General features: G+C 39.3%; 1 protein-coding gene across 2 annotated transcripts in view; it reads right to left on the bottom strand.

Moving 5' to 3' along the window:
- Window positions 1-234: 234 nt before the first annotated feature.
- GRM7 (glutamate metabotropic receptor 7) overlaps window positions 235-23,041 on the bottom strand; it is an 838,973-nt gene continuing 816,166 nt past the window's right edge. For both annotated transcript variants that reach the window (XM_071222185.1, XM_024556576.3), the window contains one exon: window positions 235-1,423. Coding sequence is in view for 1 of the 2 variants with exons in the window: in XM_024556576.3 (XP_024412344.1) it covers window positions 1,374-1,423 (50 nt within the window). In the remaining variant the exon portion in view is untranslated. The remainder of the gene's footprint in view (window positions 1,424-23,041) is intronic.

Raw genomic sequence — 23,041 nt, 5'->3', positions numbered from 1 at the left:
TGTCAGGTTTCAACTTCAATTATGAAAAAGCAAAATGCATGGGCTTTGTAATCGCTCTTCTTGAGAGACTTTAGACCTCTGAGTTTTTAATATGCATTCCAGGTACGGCTGTAGTTGTGAGCTCTGGCTTGTTCCTTTAACAAATTTGGTCCCCATTGTTCCCTAACTTCAGATTTTATGAAATAAACTATAACTAAAAGGGGATAAACAACTAAAAATATTTATTGCAGAAAATAAAAAAGTTAACCAAAGTATTTTATTGATACATTCTTGGACAATATCACAGAATTGAAAGAGAATGGAAAGAAGGAATTTTTCAGCAAGGGTGTTTTTCCACTAAATTGGCACATAAGCAGCAAGATTAACGAAAATACTTATTACAAACAGTAAAAAACATACATGCTTTTTTTTGTAAAGTCCTTATCACACCGGTCAGTCATAGAGGGGCATGAACAAAACCTCAAGACGTGAAAAATCCATATTCTTTTCTCCAAATAGCTTAATCATTATTAAAATTATTGCAAAATATCCATATACCCTAAATAAAATAACAGAAGAGAACACAAATACAAATATTGAACATATTATTAACATGTACTGTAAAATACATTACGGGCATGCATTCCAAAGATCAAGACCTCTATTCAGTTCAGCCCATAACTTCCTTTTGTGTGACCTATCACTTACCAATGATAGATAGGTGGGATCTACTTTATCAGCACAGTTATTGGTCTTTAAGTATCTTTTTTGTCTTTAAAAAAAATAACATGATTTGCAGTGGTACTATAATCATAATTATACAGTCATGTACATATGTGGTTTAAATTTATCTTTTAGTCTGCCGAGATCTTTTTAAAATTTTAATTGTTTTAAAATTTTCCCAAATATGTCACCGTCTGAGAGAATAGGGCTCTATGAAAACAGGGCATTCGAAAACAAACAGTGAACCGAGGTACAACATCAGATGGCAAAGTGCAAAAGTCCTCACAAACTGTACAGAAAATTTCAAAACCTTGCAACCTGGAAGTACATACGTAGAAAGACAGGTCAGCCCCAAAACATCACTGTGGCTCTCAGTGGTTCATCCTAAAGAACCTGGATGGGACTTGAGTCTCAACACTCCCTTGGCAGGGCAGGTCCAAAGTTGCAGCCAAGTTGGCAGTGCTGATGCCACTGATTTATTAAGCCAAGAGAAAGTGGGAATATTTCATAAAGCAGCTGTGTAGGACATTTGGATCCTCTCACATTGGTCTCCCAGCTGGGGATGCTCCTCCAGTGATGGCAGCGGGCAGGACCGAAAGAGTCCTATGCCAGGTTGGGGGAAGAGATAACTGAGGGTCCTCCTCCTCCGTGGTTCCTTGGAATGGAACAGCTTAGATAACCAGGTTATTATAACTGACATACTTCTTTTTTGCAGCAGGGCCTGAAAAAAAATAGGAAAAAGTCAGTGTGGCAATGACCCTATTTGCAAAGGTAGAAGCAGAATTATATCTGCGATGACTTGGGAACAAAGTCAAGATGGGACCATGTACCATCGAGGAACACACAAATCACTTCGGATTCCTATGACTATTTACAAGGTTTTGTCCACTAAAATCTGTAGTGCCCACTAATTCTCTAACCATCTCGGTTTCACTATTCTGAGATGTCTTCAATATTCTTTATGTTTTGTAAAATTAGTAAATTTATCAGTGGATATCATGCTTTCTAATTAGCCAACCCTTTAAAAGCCCCATTCATGTTGTATTGTATTTTGTTGTGTGATGGTCTCCCAAAATTTCTCATAATAAATGACCTTTGCATCTCTGGAATTTACTGAGGTTGGCTAAAGATTAGGTCAACTGAAGTGCCTTCTCCAGTTCTGAGTCATGGAGTCAGATTACTGTAGATTGACTTTTGTAATGTTATCATAATAAGTTGTAAATGGTATTTTGCAGGACTGTTTTCATCAAGGTTTGAAGCTACTTAAATCTTGCAGGTGTCTCAACACAGCCTACATTTTTTCCTTAAATGTAGAATAAATTACTTTTCTACAATAAATTATTTTCCTACAATGTTTGGGAAAGTGATTTTGCCTTCACTCACTCATTTAGTCAATCATTGATTCGGTAGATACATGTCGATTGCCTACCATCTGCCAGACACGATGAGGCTGGCCACTGATGAGCAGCTGATGAACAAATCAGACTGTTTCCTGTCCTTAAGCTGGAAACAGACATCAAGGTCTCAAGATATGACTCAGCTTCATGTTCTGCCTCTCAGTACCAAGCAGTACAATTGCTTTCATGTGATATGTTCTTTATTCATTAAATCTTAGTGGGTTTGCATCTGCTTCTTTTGGACAAAAAGCAACTGTCATGTAGCATTTATAGATGGCTTATTTTACTTACTGTTTTAGATTTTAAATGGTTCTGTTCACTTAACACAAACAAGTAGCAAGAATTCTTCTAGACATATTAAGTAGGGATTTATATGTAAATTTAGAAGAACAGAGAAGCCACATTAAAGTACTGAGAAAGGGTTTGTATGTGAACTTTGAGTAATGCAGTCAGTAAGTTACAGACACATATAGCACATCTCCACTTTACAGAAAGACATCTTATTTTCTGGATTCAAAATTCGGGCACTCCTAGAAATGTCTGAATTTTGAAGACTCATTTCTCTAATAAATCACATTGCATTCATTAGCTAAAATTACATGAAAAAAACAGAATTACATGAAATTCAGGGTCCCCTGAAAAATCCAGTTGTGAGACTGGTCACGATGCATCTTCACTCAGCAAATGCATGGCTTCAGTTACCCCTGAGTCCTCTCACCGGGCCCCTGTGTTATTACAGCCTTTATTGTCTTCAACAATAACCTTGGTTTGAACACAAGGACAAAAATATTTCTAAAGAAGTTTTCATTTTTTTCCTTTTCCTCTGAAGTCATAACTAAACCTTTGCAATCATAACTAAAAAACTCCAACTGATAGTTCCAAGAAACAGTTACAGTGTGCCTGGTCAAATGCCAAGATGTTAATTATCCTCAGGAAAAAGATGGGGGAGAACAAACCAACCCAGAAGCTTATAGTGACCTACATATCTGAGACCACCTCTACTGTGTGATTAATCAAGAACTGTCTAGCAAAAAAAAAAACAAACCCAAAACATATTTGAAATTCCTCAAATAAGTTATTTTAAAACACCAAGCACCCAGGAAGAGTCTTTGCTAAGAAAGAAAATTGGGAGTTAGAAAATATTTCCCTTGTACTGGAAAGCTGAGCATTGGGTTGCATTAAGCTGTAATCAAGATGATGTTGTATTTTTTAAAAATTAGAAATGATAATAATAATGGAAATTCACTGATGCTTGGCATGGATTATATTCCTGTGTTCTCAAGTAACTTTGAGGTGAGTTCTGTTTATAACCCCTGACTTACAAATGAGGGTTCTGGGTTCACAAACTCAGGTTCTGATTCACTCACTTACTTGAGATGTGACTTAGATCAGTCCAATGACACTGAACTTCTCTGAGCCTTTGTAAAACGTGTAGAATAATTGTCACCCTCTGGGCCATGGATGGCATGAATGTATGAAATACCTGTTTCTCACCTGGTAACATATAACTCATAAACATATTTTTAAATTACAAAGTTCTATCAAATGATTAGCCTTAGTGTACCCTTTCTTCTCAGAATAGCTTAGGAACATTGCTGCAAAATGATAATGGAGTTGTGCAGGTCCTAGAATGGCAATTTATGTATTTTTCAAAGCAGTATCCAGTGTATTACAGTGTTTATTTTTAAACCATTCTAGCCGTATGAGTAAATGAAATAAGTGCGTATGGTGTCCAATGATTCTATCTATTTGAATAGCAATGCAGTTGATGGCCTAGGAAAGAAAATTGCTTAACTCAAAATAGTTGTGCAGTAAAACATTTACTAAAGAAATACGCTTCTTTATTTTGAAATAGCTAGAGTTTTTCTTATGAAGTTATAAGTTGTAAGGAGTAGGTATGGTTTCTATTGAATTTTTTAAAATTATCTACATCAGTAGTTCTCAAAGCAAGGTATCTTGAAAAGTAGATGTTTACAGTGAGGCAGCGTGTGGACGCTGGCTTTGGAATTACTGGTGTGCCTTTGCTACTTAATGGAATATACTGCAACAGAGGACAGTGGGGGTTGGGGGGGTTGGAGAAGGCAAGTGTGAGGGGATATATGGGAACTCTCTATACTTCCAGTTTTTCTATAAACACAAAACTACACTAAAAATGAATTCTATTAATTTTGTAAAAGCAAAACAGAAAGGTCAAACATTACAACTTAGTGTTGGTCAAAATCAAACTTAATCTGACATTAACTTAGTGAACTTGTTTTATCTTTATGTTTTTCTGAGCTTTATTGTCTCACAAAAACTTTACTTCTCGATGTGTGGTCTGTAGACTCTCGTAACTCAGATTACAGGAAGTGAAGAAAAAATAGAGAAGGGGATTAGTCCTATGGGCAAGAGACATTGAATTATGGGAAACAATTGAATATATAAAATTAAAGAAGGCTTTCCCTCCACCCATATTTAATTTCTTTATTTTTTAAATAATAAGGAATTCTGTTGTTCATTGGCATTACACCCTGTGTTTTCCTGAGCTCTTAAAAAAATAAAATATGTGTATAGATGTATGCATACATAAGTGTGTATGTGAAGTGATTCAAACAGCCACAAAAGGTGAAAACAATATCATAGCCCAGAATATAACACATGTTGATGCACTGACATCTGTGCTTTGGGTGACGCTCTGTCCATCCAGAGGAAATAAAATGTGGAAACCCTTCCCACTTCCCTATTCACACTGCCAGTCTTCCCTTCTTTCTCCACCCTCCAAAGCTATTATTCTTATGCTAGTTTGCCTCCATCCCAAGGTGGTTTCAAACACCTACTGCATGTGTGCTGCCCATAAACTATAGATAGTATTGCATTGTGTTTTTTAAATTATACAAAATGGTCTAATTCTATGCATATCCATTTGCCATCTGTTTTTCATATATCATTGTGGTTTTGAAGTTTATTTATGTTGATTTGGTAATCATAGTTAATATATAGTTTTCTTGTAAAAACATAGCAAAATATCTCTAACTCTTTCTACTGATGGACCCTACTTTCTTTTTTTTTTAAATATATTTTATTGTTTTTGCTATTACAGTTGTCCCATTTCCCCCACTTCACTGCACTCCATACTGCCCACGCCCTCCCTCCCACATTCCCCCCCTATAGTTCATGTCCATGGGTAATACATATAAATTCTTTGGCTTCTACATTTCCTATACTATTCTTACCCTCTCCCTGTCTATTTTCTACCTGCCATTTATGCTACTTATTCTCTGTACCTTTTCCCCCTTCCTCCCCCTCCCACTCCCCTGTTGATAAACTTCCATGTGATCTCCATTTCTGTGGTTCTGTTCCTGTTCTAGTTGTTTGCTTAGTTTGTTTTTGTTTTTGTTTTAAGTGTGGTTGTTAATAACTGTGAGTTTGCAGTCATTTTACTGTTCATATTTTTGATCTTCTTTTTCTTAGATAAATCCCTTTAACATTTCATATAGTAAGGGCTTGGTGATGATGAACTCCTTGAACTTGATCTTATCTGGGAAGCACTTATCTGCCCTTCCATTCTAAATGATAGCTTTGCTGGATAGAGCAATCTTGGGTGTAGGTCCTTGCCTTTCATGACTTGGAATACTTCTTGCCAGCCCCTTCTTGCCTGTAAGGTCTCTTTGGAGAAATCCGCTGGCAGTCTTATGGGAACTCCTTTGTAGATAACTGTGTCCTTATCTCTTGCTGCTTCTAAGATTCTCTCCTTCTGTTTCATCTTGGGGAATGTAATTATGATGTGCCTTGGTGTGTTCCTCCTTGGGTCCAGCTTCTTTGGGACTCTCTGAGCTTCCTAGACTTCCTGGAAGTCTATTTCCTTTGCCAGATTAGGGAAGTTCTCCTTCATTATTTGTTCAAATAAGTTTTCAATTTTTTAAATCTTCCTCTTCTCCTTCTGGCACCCCTATAATTCGGATGTTGGAACGTTTCTGGTTGGCCCAGAGGTTTGTAAGACTCAATTCACTTTTTTGAATTCTTGTTTCTTCATTCTTTTCTGGTTGGATGTTTCTTTCTTCCTTCTGGTCCACACCGTTGATTTGAGTTCCAGTTTCCTTCCCATCACTATTGGTTCCCTGTACATTTCCTTTGTTTCTCTTAGCATAGGCTTCATTTTTTTCATCTAATTTGTGACCAAATTCAACCAATTCTGTGAGCTTCCTGATTACCAGTGTTTTGAACTGTGCATCTGAAGGTTGGCTATCTCTTTGTTGCTTAGTTGTATTTTTTCTGGAGCTTCAATCTGTTCTTTCATTTGGGCCATTTTTTTTTGTCTTGGCATGCCTGTTACGTAAAGGGGCGGAGCCTTAGGTATTCACCAGGCTGGGGTACCACTAGTGGCTGCACTGTGACACTGTATTTGGGGGAGGGTCTGATAGGGAGCAATGGTGTTTGCTCCACTCTCTGCTGGTTTTCAGTCACCCCCTCAGCTACCCACAATCAAACTGGGCCCTTCTGGTGCTGCTTCCTGAGTCGGTGGGCTTGTGTACTTTCTAGGGCCCTGTGGGTCTCTCCAACGAACTCTCTTGTGAGTCTGGGAGTTTCTCCCCCTGCTGCCTCAACCCCCACAAGTGTTTTCAATCAGTGGTTTGAGGCTTTATTTCCCTGAGCTGGAAGTGTGGGTTGCATGGTCTGTCACCTGGTCCAACAGCTGCTGCCTCACTGGCCAGCTGCAGCTTTGCCCACCCCACTCCACAGTCTGCCACCTCCTGGAGTCTGCCAGCTGCTGCTTTGCTACTTGTCCTCTCCGCCCAGCTGCCCGTCTCCACTCCTCCTACCAGTGTGGATGAATGTTTCTTCTTCATCTCCTTGGTTGTCAGACTTCCATACAGTTCGATTTTCTGTCAGTTCTGGTTGTTTTTTGTTTTTAAATTGTTGTTGTTCTTCTTTTGTTTGTGCGAGGAGGCACAGTGTGTCTACCTACACCTCCATCTTTGCCAGAAGTCCTGGACTCTACTTTCTAATTGTTTACAATAAAAAACAAATATGGAGTAAATGGTATATAAAAATCATCATTATTTGAAATGTATTTAAGCTGATAAAGGATTGATATCCAAAATATTTTACACTAATACAAAATAACAAATAAATGGCCAACTAATTTTAAAAACTGGATTGAAGATCTAAAAAGGCAATGGCAGTTTGGAGATGAGGAAAAATAAATAAGTGAAAAGTACTCAGCCTTGTCAGTTAGAGAACTTAGAATTAAAACAATAATAATATAGTATTTCATGCCCATAACATTAAAAAATAGAGTGTACTGATACCAATTATTGGTGAGGGTGAAAAAAGCACAAATCCTTAGGCCATACTTGTAAAAATGTAAATTGGTAGAGTCACATGGAAAACCAACTTGGAAATGTCTAGAAAAGCTGAAGATATGCACATCATTGATTCAGTATTTTTATTTCAAGATATATACCTGTCACATTTTTCACATGTGCACATGGACATACGTAGGCCTTCTAGAGCCTTTAATGTAATGATGTGCCCTTTGATTCTCTAAGAGGGACTGGGCACAATATAAATGAGTGAAGTGGGCCAAGTGTAAGATGTTAAGTTAAAGTATGGACCCTGGTGAACTAGAAAACACCTGCCCATCTAAACAGCATAATCATTGTGGGATGTTGCCTCAATTTAGTCAGAGACTTCTTTTCTTGAAGAAGAGTTGGACTTCTGTATTTGTATGTAAAATTTTATTTTAAATTTCATGGTTCATTTTTCAAGCCCATACTATGTTCTGGGCACTAGGAGTACCTGTTTTTAGTGGAAGATTCAAAATTATATTCAAATATTTAGCAAGCCAAAGGAAAGAGTCCAGTCTCTAGGCTGTCAGTTTGCAACTCTATGATATTATTCGTGCTGTTCCCAAAACTTGATTCTATAGTCTCCTGTTTTAGTAGATCCCTTTATGTTATACAAGAACATACTTTTGGAAATACATTTGGTTATTTCCTAACTCTTTTTTTAACTGAGTTTTTTTGGGCAACATTGGTTAATGAAACCATACAAGTTTCAAGTGTCCAATTCTGTAGCTCATTTCCATATTGCATTATGTGCTCACCACCCAAAGTAAAGTCTCCTCCTGCCACCATTCGTCCCCCTTTGCCCTTCTTCCCTCTCTCCCCACCCCCTTTCCCCTCTGGCAAGCACCACACTGTTGTCTGTGTCTATTTTGTTTGTTTGTTTCCTCAATCCTTTCACCTTTTTCACCCAGGGCCCCAACCCCTCTTCCCTCTGACAGCTGTCAGTCTGTTCTCATATCTATGAGTTCGTTTCTATTTTGTTTGTTAGTTTATTTTGTCCATTAGGTTCCACATGTAAGTAAAATCATATGGTATTTGTCTTCTTCAATAACTGGCTTATTTCAGTTAGCATAATACTCTCCAGGTCCATCCAAGATGTAGTGAAAGGTAAGATTTCCTTCTTTTTTTGTGGCCAAGTAGTATTACATTGTGTAAAGGTACCAGAGCTTTTTTTATTCACTCACCTAATGATGGGCACTTGGGCTGCTCCCAGATCCTGTCTATTGTAAATAATGCTGCAATGAACATAGGGATGCATACATATTCTTTTGAATTGATGTTTCAGATTTCTTCAGCTATATTCCTAGCAGTGGAATTACTGGGTCATAAGGCAGTTCCATTTTAGTTTTTTGAAGAAAACTCAATACGCTCTTGCACAGTGGCTGCACCAATCTGCGTTTCCACCAACAGTGCATGAGGATTCTTTTCTCTCACCAACACTTGTCATTTGTGGTTTTATTGATGATAGCCATTATGGCAGGTGTGAGGAGATATCTCATTGTGCTTTTAATTTACGTTTCTCTGATGACTAGTCACATGGAGCACCTTTTCATATGTTTATTGACCATCTGCATACCCTCCTTGGTGAAGTGTCTATTCAGATCTTTTGCCCAGTTTTAATTGGATGGATTGTTTTTTTGGTGTTGAGTTCTTTATAAATTTTGGAAATAAATCCCTGATCAGATGTGTCATTGGTGGATATATTATCCTATTCAGTGGGTTATCTTTTTGTTTTGTTGGTGGATTCATTTGCTGTACAAAAACTTTTTAGTTTTATGTAGTCTCATTTGTTTAATTTTTCTTTTGTTTCCTTTGCCTGAGGAAATTTATCAGAAAAAAATATTGCTAAGAGAAATGTCCGAGATTTGAATGCCTATGTTTTTTTTCTAGGATTTGTATGGCTTTGCAACTTAAATTTAAGTTTTTAATACATTTTGAGTTTATTCTTATGTATGGTGTAAGGAGGTGGTCTAGATTAATTTTTTTGCATGTATGTGTATAATTTTCCCCACACAATTTACTTAATAAACTGTCTTTACCCCATTGTATATTCTTGTTTCTTTTGCCAAATATTAATTGACTCAAATAGGTGTGGGTTTATTTCTGGGGCTCCCTATTTTGTTCAATTGATCTATAGACCTGTTCTTATGCCAGTACTATTCTGTTTTGATTACTATGGCCTTGTAGTATATTTTTATATCATGTAGTATGACTCCTCACACTTTGTTCTTCTTTCTCAGGATACTGTGGCTATTTGAGGTCTTTTGTGGCTCCACGTAACTTTTTGGAATATTTGTTCTGGTTCTGTGAGATATGCCATTGGGATTGTCATGTGTTCATTCTCATTTGCCTTAACATTACTTTTGATTTCCGCCTTGATCTCATGGTTGACCTGTTCTTTGTTTAGTAACATCTTATTTAGCTTGTATGTGTTTGAGGGTTTTCCAATTTTTTTAGTGTAATTGATTTCTAATTTCACACCATTGTTGTCAGAGATGTTTTATATGATTTTAGTCTTCTTGAATTTATTAAGACTTATTTTGTGTCCTGATATGTGGTCTCTCCTAGAGAATGTTCCATTGTGCACTTGGAAAGAATATATATTCTACTGCTTTGGGATGAAGTGTTCTATAAGTATTAATTAAATCCATCTGGCCCAGTGTGTCTTTTAAGGTCACTGTTGCCTTTTTGATTTTTTTTTTTGGGGGGGGGGATGTCTAAAAGATCTATCCATTGATGTCAATGTAGAATTAAAATCCCCTACTATGACTATATTACTGTTGATCTCTTCCTTTGTGTTCATCAAGATTCTGTTTATATTTTTAGTTGCCCCTCTGTTGTGTGCATGTGTATATTTACAAGGGCTATATCCATTTATTGGATTGATCCCTTTAGTATTACGTAATGTCCTTTGGCTCTTGTTGTAGCCTTTGTTTTGAAGTCTATTTCGTCCACTATAAGTATTGCTACCCCAGCTTTTTTTTTAAAATTTCCATTTGCATGGACTATCTTTTTCCATCCCTTCATTTTTAGTCTCTGTGTATCTTTTTTTTCTGAGGTAGGTCTCTTGCAAAGAGCAAGAGATTTGATCCTTTGCTTCTTCTAACCTGCTGTTGATTCCTTCTAGTGTATTCTTCATTTCAGATATTATGTTCTTCATTTCTTACTTTCTTAGGGTTTCAATGTCATTTTCAATACTTACTATCTCTTTAAGTTCTCACTGAGAGGATCCATTCTTCCCCTAATGTCCTTGAGCATCCTTATAACCATTGTTTGAACTCTGTATTTGGTACCATGATCATTTTCATTTCATTTAATTATTTTTCTGGGGATATCTCTTGTTCTTTCATTTGGGGCATGTTTCTTTGCCTCCCTATTTTGTCTGCCTTCTTGTGTTTGTCACTGTGTATTAGGTAGATCCGCTATGACTCCCAAAGTTGCTATGGTAGTTTTATGTTATAGCTGTCTCATCGGACTCAGTGGGGCAGTCTTCCTGATCACCTGAGCTAGGTGCTCCCAGAATGTCTCTTGTGTGGGTTATATGTACCCTCCTGTTGTAGTGGAGTCTTGAGTGCTGTTGGCCCACTCATGGGTGGAGTTAACCCAGAGGCTGGCTGACTGTAAGGATAGACCTTGATCACAGTGCATAAACACGACTGTGCAGGGACTATCTCCTAAAGTGGAATTGTTTCCAGCAGGGTCTGGTGCCTGCTGGAATCTCCCTTTGGGTGTGCCACTTGTGTGGTTAGTTAGGTTGAGCTCTGGTGTTTTATGAAGCCCAACATGGTTGTGTTGGTTCTGGGTGCATTTGGGTGGGGTTCCATTGCAGGTTGATGTCAGACACTACCTGTAAACAGCCTTGGGGTACCTGTCTGGAGCTACCACACAGTTCACTGTGGCTCCCTCTACTGGGCCTGGACATGCAGAGGAAGGGCCAAGCTGTGTACAAGGGTCAGCTACCTCCAGCTCTTAGCTGGGGGCAGATCAGTAAAAGTTCCAAAGAACCCTGAGGTCTGCCTCCTCCTGTTGGCCACACCATCACTCCCTGAAGTCACCTGTCTTACTCAAGAGCCTTCTATAGAAAGACTGTAGAGTGATCCCAGGCTGGATGCAACCCACAGATCATTCCACAGAGTGTGGGTGCATTAGGGTGGGGTGACCAGGGTTGGGGAGGATGGAGCTAGTGGGTCTCCTGCTTGGGGGTAGCACAGTCTGGTACTCAATGTGGGGAAAGTGGCCCCTACTCCAGAACTATACCACTCAGTCTCTGCCCAAGTCTCTGGCCCTAGTTCTCCTGAGGAGTACAATGCAGGGTCAGGTTGGGTGAAGCTAGTCAGCTCCTCTGCAGGAGCAAGCTCAGCAGGGCAGGGCCACCAGGACTCGGGAGGACAGATCAAGAGTCTCCCATTGGGGGTGGTGCCAGCTGAGCCTTCAGGGGAGCAAGAATGCCTCTTCCCTGCCCTGCACCTCAACTGTACAACCCAGTGCCCATCTGAGTTCTGCACAAGAGCCTCCCAAGGAGATGTGCTCTGAAGGCCCCAGCTCTGCACAACACTCTAATTCCCCTATGGAGCTGAGCAGGCAGTCCCCCAGCAGGGTGGGGCCACTGTGAGTAGAAGGACAGGCCAAGTGATTCATCAAGTTTGGGGTGGGGGATACCAGCTACATGCAGGAGGTGAGAAAGAATGGCCCTTGTTCCAAAGCTACGTAGCTCAATTACTGTCTGAGTCTCCACCAAGAGCTTTTCCAGAAAAAGAGTACCCAGAGGTCACTGTTGGATGCAATCAGCAGGCCTTTCTACAGGACTCGAGCTCAGCAGGGTGGTGTCACCAGTAGTTGGAGGACTGGATTAGTGCACTCTGCAGGCTGGTGCTTTAAGAATAGGAGTGCTCAATCCTGGGAAGACGATCCTTTTCTATCAGACCCTCTTCTATCTCATGTGGACTGAAGCCCTGCTGATTTTCACGACCAGGTGCCACGTGGGCTCTGATGCTCTGGTTTGAAGATCCTGGCAGGGAGTGGAGACCCCACACTCCTGGAGGTTGGAATTTTGCAGCGGGGATGTCCCTCTGGCTTCTCAGTAGACACATGTGGGTCTAAGGGGCCAGACCTTTCCACATCTCCACCCTTCTTACCAGTCTCTATGTGAGTTCTTCTGTAAATCCTTGGTTAAAATACTTCTGTTCAGCTAGCCTTCAGTTGGTTATTCAGGTTGATAGCTCTACACTTAGCTGTAAATTTGGTTTGGCATCTAGAGGAGTTGAGTGTAGCTTCCACTTACTCTGCAGCCATCATGAAATCTTCCTGTTTCTTAATTCTAGATCTGCCTATTACTTTAGTCATTTGTAAAGGTGGCCAAACTTTGAAATACTGGTTTATTGCCTGATGAAACTTTGTCTAAACAGACCTTCCTCTGAACCCATTCTTAGCAGTGTCTGTGCTGCCCTTCTCCCTACTGCTTTCCTGTCCACCACAATTCAGAGTTGTTGCAGCTATAAATATTTCAGCTGGAGGGCATTCTTCATACTATGGTTTGCAGTAAAGGGAAATACTTTTAGTAATTCTGTGATCAATGACCAGTTTCCTGCCAGTTGGTTTCATCAGTAAATTGCCATCACTTAATGGCAAAAGAGTAGATGTTATCTTCAACTATTAGTTCTCATTCAGAATTTCCAATATGCTAGTAAACTTCCTACATTTTGTTTTTTTAAAAATACTTCATTTTGTAATGATTTTTCTTACATCCTTTTAAAAAACTGACTATTTAAGAGTAGCACCTTAGCCAGCCAAAAAGATGCAAAAGAACAAGACGGAAGAACATGATTACCAAAAAATGAGTCATTCACAATTAAGCAGGTTACTCCCAACTAAAAAAAAGAGAGGGAGAGACTTTTCCACATCTCCTCAGTCCCATCCCCAACTCTACCATCACAGAAGGATGCTAGATCATTTGTCCTGATGTGAGTCAGACTTTTTGACACAAGAACTTGGCAGGGGTGCAAATGCAATCAGCCAGTTAAACAACTCAGGATTCCAAATCACCAGTTATTCTATCTAACCCAATTGCAAAACTCCCCAAATCTGAATTTGTATCTGTCTATCCAGCAATCCATCTAACAAGTATTATTTAACACCTATTAATTTCCAGTGACTCTAACACACCCTAACCTTGCAAAACAGTCTTGGGAGACTGCAAGTTGTTTGTTCCTTTCTCATTTATTGTATGGGCAGATCATATTTAACATTTATAGAAGGCTGTCATGTGCTGTCAGCAAGAGGATGGCATTCCCTTTGTTGTTGTTTTCTTCTATTTGATGTGACAAGGAAAAGGCATGATATAATAGGCTAGACCCACATTGAGAGGAGACCCCAAAGTAAACTGGCACTGTTCACCAATGTTGAGTGAGGGAGTCTGTCCAACAGATGATGGGGCATTGAGGCTGTTGGGATTAGTCTATCATATTTGCAGACAATAGCAATCCAGTTGAGAGAATGTAGAAGCAGCAGCCTAGAAAACCTTAGAAAAAATGTGCCAAGTGCTTGCCCTGTTTTTATCAGGGACGGAGAAATGACTCAGATATGTCCCTGTTGCTTGGAACTTGTGTGATAGTGGGAGAAATGATTACAGCACCTGTGATAAGTGCTTAAAGATATTTTATAAGGACTAATTAATTTTTTCTTGAATGGCGATGTACTACACTAAATCTGGGAAGGCTCCTCAGTGAAATGGGCATTTGATCTGGATGATGAAGAATGGGAGAATGTAGGAGGGAGGCAGTCATATAACAGTGTACTGTACTTCCAACCAGGTGCCTGGGGAGGGTGCTAGGGCTCAGACTGGCAGGGTAGGTGGGGCCAGGTAACCAGTAAATATGTAAAATATGCATGCTGACATACTAAAGTCAAGGTACTAAAGATAAAGTGATGAAGAAGACACAATTCCATGGTTATTTAGTTTCCAAATGGAGGCTCCTTCAATTAGCACAACTGAATGCTAACTGAAGGCAGTGGTATAGTAAATCCTCACTTAATGTCATCTTCAGGTTCTTGGAAGCTGTTGAGCGAAATGACGTGTAATGAAACCAGTTGTACCCTAGACCTGTTTCCATAAACAAGAGTTTAGTTCCTATGCATATCTCTGGTTACAAAAACATCATCAAACTTCTAAATAAAGACCCAAAACACTTCTAATATTAAATATTGAAATAATAAGCTATATATACATTTAAGAAAGATGAATAAAAACCAAGCAAGATAATAATTTTCCAGCCCACTCTTTCCAGTTCAGGGTCGGGAGGCTGGACTCTCTCCTTGCAGCTTAGGGGACAAGGTGGGCCCCCAACCTGGACAGGACACCCTTCTATCTCCAGGGCACTCACCCCAATTCTCACTCAACCTGGGGCAATTTAGACACACCAGTTCACGTCTTGTGCAAATCTTTGGGATTTGGGAGGAAACTGGAATGCCCAGAGAAAACCCACACAGACATGGGGAGAAGATGTAAACTCCACACAGACAGTAGCCCGTCCAGAGTCATTTTTTTCTCATCTACATTATACTTAAATGAGGTTGAATGCAATGATGTTATTCAAGGACTTGCTGTAGTTGAGAGGCCATGGAGAAACCATTAATGGTTTTGAAGCAGAATCTTTGCACTTGCTGTTCCCTCCCTACAATGTTAACTACCTCTTTTCCTTAACTGGTTACCTTCTGCCCCTTGCTCAGTTGTAGTTTCCAAAGTCACTTGCTCCAGGAGCCATTCTTGACCCCTCCAGACAAGTTATGTTTCCCGGCCTCCCTCTCTCACAGCCTCTCTCCTTTTGTCCTACTTCACACAGCCAGGGTGAATCACTTATTTGCCATGTGTGCCTTCAACGTTAGCACTGTGAGTGTCAGGATGGAAGAGGCCATGTCCCCCCCTAATGCCTAGGAAGTGTGTAATAGACAGGGATTTCTTAATAGTTGTTGAATTTTTTGCTATACAGGGGCTTCTGCTCTCCCATTTTTAGCTCTCAGAGGATGTAGGAGACAGGCCACAAAAAAATACTTGGGAACTTTGCCATCTCTTTTTCCCATGTCCCCCTTGGTGCTACTGTGTACAAAGCTGAACATTGCTATCACTCTGCAGATTTAATTGGTAACTTTTAAACAACAGCATCCTTTTTCTCCCTTTTAACATCCAAGGAGGGTCAGAATAGCCTGGCTAAAATTGACAAATCAATTTTCAATTCTGCTGTGAAAACAGTCGTTCAACATTCTAGTGTTTCTTTAAAAAAATCTAATTTGTACTTTAAGATGTAAAGCATCAAAAAGAGGTTTATAGGGTTCTTGGAAGATATATTTGAAGTAAATAGACTGTGTCTGTTTTGAAACATCTTTAAGCTTAGCGAAGTTAAAATCTGGGCAATTTGATTGAGGCCCTATAGGTTTTGCCTTGGAAAAAAAGGATGATCTGAATTACTGCATCAAAGATTTCTACTTTTTCTTGTAATGCACTTTGCTTGGGCATTGCAAAGCTTTTGTGTGTTTTGCAATTTCAATATATTAGAGATGTGAGCATTCTGCAGCATATTATGGATGCAGTGCAATGATGCATCTAAGATTGAAGCTATGCATCAAAGTCTGTCTTAAGGATATGTTACAAATAAGGCACTCATGATAAAATAGTAGCAGAATAGTACTTAGTGTTCCTGGAAGAAAAGCTCCAGCCAAAATCCAGGCCTTGCTATTATTTTGTGCTCAGAGATTCACAGTCCATTCATTCACTCCTTTATTCATTTATTCAACTAGTACTAAGAGTTTACAATGTACTAGTAGCTTGATTAAAAACTAATGACACAAAGGTAGGGACAAATACTCTCTATTCTTGACCAACTCCTGGCTCAGTGCAATTCAACACATATTTGTTGATCACCTACTGTGTGTCAGACACTGTGATAGGCAGGGGGGTACAGCCATGTTATGCGTAGTACAGTCCCTGTTCTTATAGAGCTTACATTTTTCTAGGGGAAGAGATCATTTAAAAAAGTAAATGCATCCAATTCTTGTTATTCATTGTTGTACTCTAAAAAGTGACCACAGACACTGAATTAGTGAAAATTGAATGATTACTACTCCTAGGGGAAATACAGTGTTGGGTTCCTGTGAGTCTCTGGTTACATTTTCATCAAACAATCAAGATATAACTGTGCTTGATGTGTTACTGTTATGTGTTACTGTTTAAAGACACTTCGTTTAATATATATTGTTGATTCATTACCATCGAACTCAGAGCAACAGCACCATAACTCATGCGTGAACTAGGCTTATCTAACACATGCATTTTTTTGGTAAGGCACATTACACTCTTCCTGCACTTGGGGACACTAGATAGCAAGCACACCAGCAGTGTGTGTGGGGCCACTATAAACAGAAAAATTACCAACAAAAAGCACACACATGCAAAACACAACTATTAAATACACTGCAAAAAGCTCACTTGTTTATATATGAGAGCAGAGACAAGAAGGCAGAGAGGCACCTTATTCTCTCTCAGCTGGGAACATATGTGCATTTTGCTCTCTGTGTATGTCCACACATGACTGCAAAAGATTCGCAAGTATTCATTTTAGAGTTACAAATCAGTTTTAGAAAGTAAATGAGTTTGCAAATACAAAATCACAAATAACAAAGATCAGTTGTATGATGACATCAGGCAAAAGGCAGACCTTTCTGTCCTAGGTAGAGGGGTAGATAAGGTTCAGAGAGGATGGCATCTGAGCAGAGACTTGAAGGAGACAAGAGAGAAGCTTTGGAAATATTGTATCAGTGACTGAACAGCAGGTCCAGTCCCTGAGACTGGCAGCTGAAAGGCCAGGATGGCTGGAACCAAGAGTGAGCAGACACAGTAGTATTCATGAAGAATTCCAACACTGGTAGGCAGTGCCATCAAAAAGTTGTGCACAGAGGAATGCTTGAAAGATATTTTCTGATAACCTCAGAAAATGTTTCAAAGACAAGGGAGTGTTGAACTGTCTTGTAGTAAATCACAGACATTTTCCAAGCAGGCCTGGGTATTGGGAGCATGGATATTGAAGAACACTCCAAATGGAAAACATCACATTGGTATAGCCATATTCTGTGAAAAAAAGTTTAGGCTTTGGAGAGAACAGCAAAAAAAATTGAAGAGTTTGGTGAATATAAGTTTCATACAAAGAAGAAAGAACGCTGGGAGAAGAGATCACTGGGCAGATTAACTTCAGATTGCCAATGACGTTTTATTTATGTCTAGGATTCTGGATATTAGGATGAATTGTGAGAAGTCCACCAATATTTTAAAGGAGAGAGCACTCCAACAGTAGTCTGGAGGATGGATTAGCAATGGGGTAGAGGGTAGAGGAAAGTCATTGCAGATCAGCTAGGAGTTAATGGAATGATTAGGACTGTTTGTAGTCAGTGGGAATCTAACCCAATTGGGGTCTAGGTGAGGGAGCGAATCATAGAGCGCCCAGGGTCTGAAGGATAATCAGTGCCTGCAACCGTTCCCATCTCTTCTAACCCAAGTTCTATAGTTGTGTGTGTTCGTGTGTGAAAAGTCTTAGGGATTGATTTATTCAAAGAAAAACTGCTAAAGATTAATACAATCAGACATGGAATGAAGGAGCAGAGACAGAATTCTGAGTCAGGCTGGGAAGGTCATGCAGAGAGAGCTACTTCAGCAGAACACCTGTGTCAGAGGCACACACAGGAAAGGAAAAGAGGGTGTGGAGGCAGAGATACTATCTGATTATAGGTCACTTGTGCTCTGGAATGTTCTTCCCCCAAGTAATTCCAGAAGTGGAATTATCTTCTTTTGATTTAAATCTCACCTCTTGGAGAGGCCCTTCTTCTCACGATCTATAAAGTAGCACTTCACTAACCAATTTCCCAGGCCCAACGCTGCTTGTCTTTTCATCACCTGCCACTATCACTGTCTAAAGTCTTTTAATTTATTTATATCTCAATTTATTTACTCGTCTCCCCTCTGAAATGTGAACTCTATGTTCATATCCTGTCTTGGTCACCATTGCATCCATGAGACTTATGATAGTTTCGAACATTAACATAAACAAATAACGTAATGGGTGAAACATGGTCCTTGTTTTGGGACTGATTAGTTGGGGCTAATGACAAGGAGCCAGCTCACTTCTCTGATATTCCTTAAAACTTCTGCCTTCGACTTTGCTTCCTGCCAGGAATTTTCCTCCTTCTTCTTTATGAACTAGTGGATACAAAGTGATGAGGAACCTGAGAGTCCTGCTTTAATCTCTTTTTTGAAATGTGAAAATCTTCTGATCTTTGTAATGATTGGGCAATTCTTCTAATACCCAATCAGAGGAAACAGAAAGTTGTTAGTTTATCACAGAGAATGATCAGGAGTAACGTCAACTGTTAGTTAAGGGAAGAGAAGAGGGACTTTGTATTCAGGGAAAAGGTGGGTGGAACAGACCTCTGAACATTCCATATCTGGGTCGAGACAGCGTCTTCTTTTGGAAGAAATGGGGAGGTGCACTGGAAATTGGTTATGGCTGGAGTCTAGTATTAGCAAGCTTGGCTCTACAATTCTGGGCTCCCATGACCATTCAGAACAACACAGCTTGTGCTCAACTGTATTAGGTTTCCTATTTTTCATCTTTAGTGTTCACTATAAAAATGCTTTTTGTATTCTTATACATACCACGAGTCTGTTACTTTGAAGTGAGCTAAAAATCCAGGGAGGATATAGTGGGTTGATATTGGCCTTCAATACATGTATTAGGCTCAATGAGTTTAAGACTATTTAATGATTCCTAGGAACATGTATCAAATTTCTAATTTTAAATTGAAATGGTTTCAATTTTAAATGGTTTACAGTCTTTCCTTAAATGTACTGTGTTTGCCATGGTGATGTCTAAGGGACCTGTCCACATTGACCATCCCTCTTTTTACCTGGGGTCAGAGCATTTGTGATGGAACTTGAGGGGTTCAAACAGGAGACTGGAGTTCCTATCACTAGAATTCAGCAGGGGTCTTAGCTGGATTAAAGGCATTGGTCTGGAGAGACTGGATTGGGGAAGTGAAAGTGTTGCTTTATATAAAGAGAGATAAAGAGAAAAGCTATGAGCCCACAGACGATGTCAAATGATATTAGAGAATTCTTTTGAACTTAGGTATAATAATGATGATAGTGAAGTTGGGTGATGTCTATACCTTGTGATAAGCTAAAGTATTTTTGGGGTAAAGCATCATGATGTCTGTCATTAAGTTTAAAATGACCCAAGATGCAGAAAATACATAGATTTAGCAAATATGGCAACATGTTAACAGTTGCAAAATCTTAGTGGTGGATTATACTACTACTCTTTCTACTTCTCTGAATGTTTGGAATGTTTGAAATATTTCATGATAAAAAGTCTGAGACCTCCCACCCATTTTCAAAGTGAAATGTATGCTTCATAACTTTGCAGGAAGCTAGCCCTACTTTTGTCTCGTAATATCTACTACCAAGAAACAGTATCCTCAAACCAGTCTTGTGTCTTTCAGAAGAGATGAAAATAAATTTGGGATAGTTTCTCTGGCCTGGAGTAGAACTCTGGTGATAGTAATTCAAGAGTGATCATCAAAACCATCACCAGAGTAAAAGGCAGAGCAGAGGGAAAAGATGGAGAGACAGAAACACAAGGATGGCCACCACTCAGCAGTATGACCTTGGGCAAGTTACTTTGTCTCCCTGTGCCTCAGTTTTGTCATCTGAGAAATGGACATAATAATAGTACTGATCTCTGGGGTTGTTATGAGGATTAAAGGAGTTAATATATGTAAGACACTTAGGGGCTGGTATAATTTTAGTCAATACATTTTAGTTTTTATTAGCTTCTTTCCAGATGGATTTGGAGACACTCACACACAGGTAACACTTGACTCATTGTGTATGCGTGTGCTCTTCCCTTGGAAGAATGAGGTCCCTCAAAACAGAAGGTCAGAGTGCCTGCAAAGCAAAACTAAATTAGTTGTTTGAGTTGTAGAGACTGGCAGGGTACCATCTTTTCCTTGAGGTGTAAGGAGTTATCTGAGTACCTACTGAGTTTCCTCCAGTCATTGTAAAGGAACCTGTCAAAGCACTGTGAACATGTCTCTAGTGTTGTCAGTAGCCACTGGTCCATGTCTGCAAAAGTGTGATTCTGAAATCCTGAGCTCTGAGAGCTTGTATAAGCCAACTGGAGCCAAAGGGGAAAGCAGAGGGTTGGCAGTTTCTATTATAGCAGAAACGACAGTTTCTCACTGTACAGACAGACTTGTACACACAGTCAATGGCTGCTGCTACTCCTCCGTACAGTTCATGCCATCTTTGTGTGATATTGGACCTGGCAGTCATTGATTCTAGAGGCCCTTATTGCAGCACTGTTTGTGATTTGCAAAATCAATTGCTGGAGTTTGTAAATATGCATTTGTTTATATACTTAGCCATTTTGATTTAATAAGTTGCATATTTACCAATGGGTGCCATAAGAATGTCAGTTAGATTAGCTAAAATGAGTTATCCTCTACTTATTTACTAGTCAATTTTGCAGTTAATAATTGAGCTGTGTCTGTAGTGACAATGCAGCATGAAGATGGGAGCAACTACCAAGTTGATTCTGCCAAAAGACTAGCCCATTGGTGAGCTGGTTCAATCTCCAACTCCTGGTGTCTCAATGAATCATTTTCTCTCCTTTTTTAATACCTTCCTTCAATGCCATGTTCTGAGGTCTGAGCTCTCCTGGAGACTTGGAATAATTCTTTACTACTCTTATAGTGTCTTGATCCAAGGCCTTCTGTTTTGTTACCTCCTTCCCCTTTATGAAGATCATCAGTCAGCTATTAAGATTCTTTTGTTTGTTGTGAGAAAAATGAGAAGGAAGTGTGATATGAAGTTGGGAAGATTTCATGGGCTGTTAGAAACGGGAAAAAGATGGGATTATTTGAAATGACTGATTAAAGAAAGTTTGCTTAATAATAATTGTAATAGTTAACATTTATAGAGTGTTTCCTATGCGATACATGACATCAAGCTTAAAAGACACATCACCTCATAAACCCCCTGAGAAGGTGCTTTCTTTCTCCTCATATTGCAGATGGAAAAAAAGAGGCACAGAGAGGTTAAGTACAACTCCCAATACTGCACAGCTGGCAGAGCCATGCTATCTGACTCTAGAATCCATTTCTGACCCACTGGAACCTGTTCTCTTAATTGTACTTGCTCATCCACTTCCTCTTAGCCAAAGAAAATATTGTAAAGCAGGGGAGTGGAGAAAACAATTGAGCTTGATGGAACGTAAGGTCCTTTCTGCTGGCCCGCTCTAGTGTATCTCTGATGTCGCATGAGTGAGAAATAACAAAATGTAGTAGTAGATTTTGAAAAGCAGAGAGCAGATTCATCCATACTAAGTGTCCTGGGTAGAGTTTTCTGTCCTGAGTGCTCTTCTCTTTCCTCGCTTCCTCTGAAAAAGCTCACATCTGGATATAGACTCTCATTTCTGTCCAGCACCAACAACTCTCCCTTCCTGTTGCTGATGGAGCATTGTACCCATTGAGCTACAGGTTGCCAACAGATGTCCAGAAACAAGAATCTATCAGTTTTCAATGAGATGGGAATTTGATTTATCTTGGGCCCTTGTATTTAAAACCAGGTTTCCATTTAGGTTCTTATAATTTCTACATTTGAATAATATATCTATTGTTTCTTTAAAGTCCAGTTAAGACAGGTGATGGATTAAAAAACCCTATAATATGAAACACCTTTGACTGAATGGCTGACTCTTTTTGATCTCTGAGGAAGAAAAACTTTGCAAGTAGTTCACAGACCTTCTATAGCTACCTGTAGATGTTGCCAATCAACCTGACTTAACCTTTCCAAAGCTGCAGTCAGCAAGAGAGTTGTGCTTTGCCTCTGTCTGCTGGCAAAGATGTTAGTCTGATTTTAATATATATATTTTAAATCAAACTTTTAGAAGTATTTTCTACCCATTAAAAATTATTTATTTATTTTTAAAGAGAGGGGAATGGAGGAGAAAGAGAGGGAGAGAAACATTGATGTGCAAGAGAAACATTGATTGGTTGCCTCTCATGCATGCCCCCCAACTGGGGACCTGGCCCACAACACAGGCATGTGCCCCAACTGGGAATTGAACCTGTGACTTTTTACTTTTCAGGATGACGTCCAACCCACTGAACCATACCAGTCAGTGCTCTTTTTTTTTTTTTTTTTAATGATTTCAAAATGGAAACCCAAAGTGTCCTATCTATAATTCAGCCATTTTTAGATGGGGAAGAAGAAACCGGTCATCAATCATCATTTTGATAAGAAGAATGGAAAAAACTCTTTTCCCCAGGGAATTAATAGGAGCTGAGAAAGATATCTAGTTCTAGCCTTCCACACTCTGTCTTCTACAGTAGGACTAATGGCCAGAGAAGGCCCTTTTGGAACTTCACCTGAATAAAAAGTTATTAAATAATGCTCAGCATGTTTTACCAAGTAAATAGAATGGAATGTATATTTTTGAAAATATGAAGTTTAACTTTAAAAAATGAAACAGGATAACTCCAAGTCAACCAGAGAATTCAATAAATCTCAGGCAC

Source organism: Desmodus rotundus, chromosome 8 (genome assembly GCF_022682495.2).
Source record: "Desmodus rotundus isolate HL8 chromosome 8, HLdesRot8A.1, whole genome shotgun sequence".
Taxonomy (NCBI): domain Eukaryota; kingdom Metazoa; phylum Chordata; class Mammalia; order Chiroptera; family Phyllostomidae; genus Desmodus; species Desmodus rotundus.
Note: the sequence above shows the minus strand (reverse complement) of the source record. Positions and strands in the feature narration are given on the sequence as shown.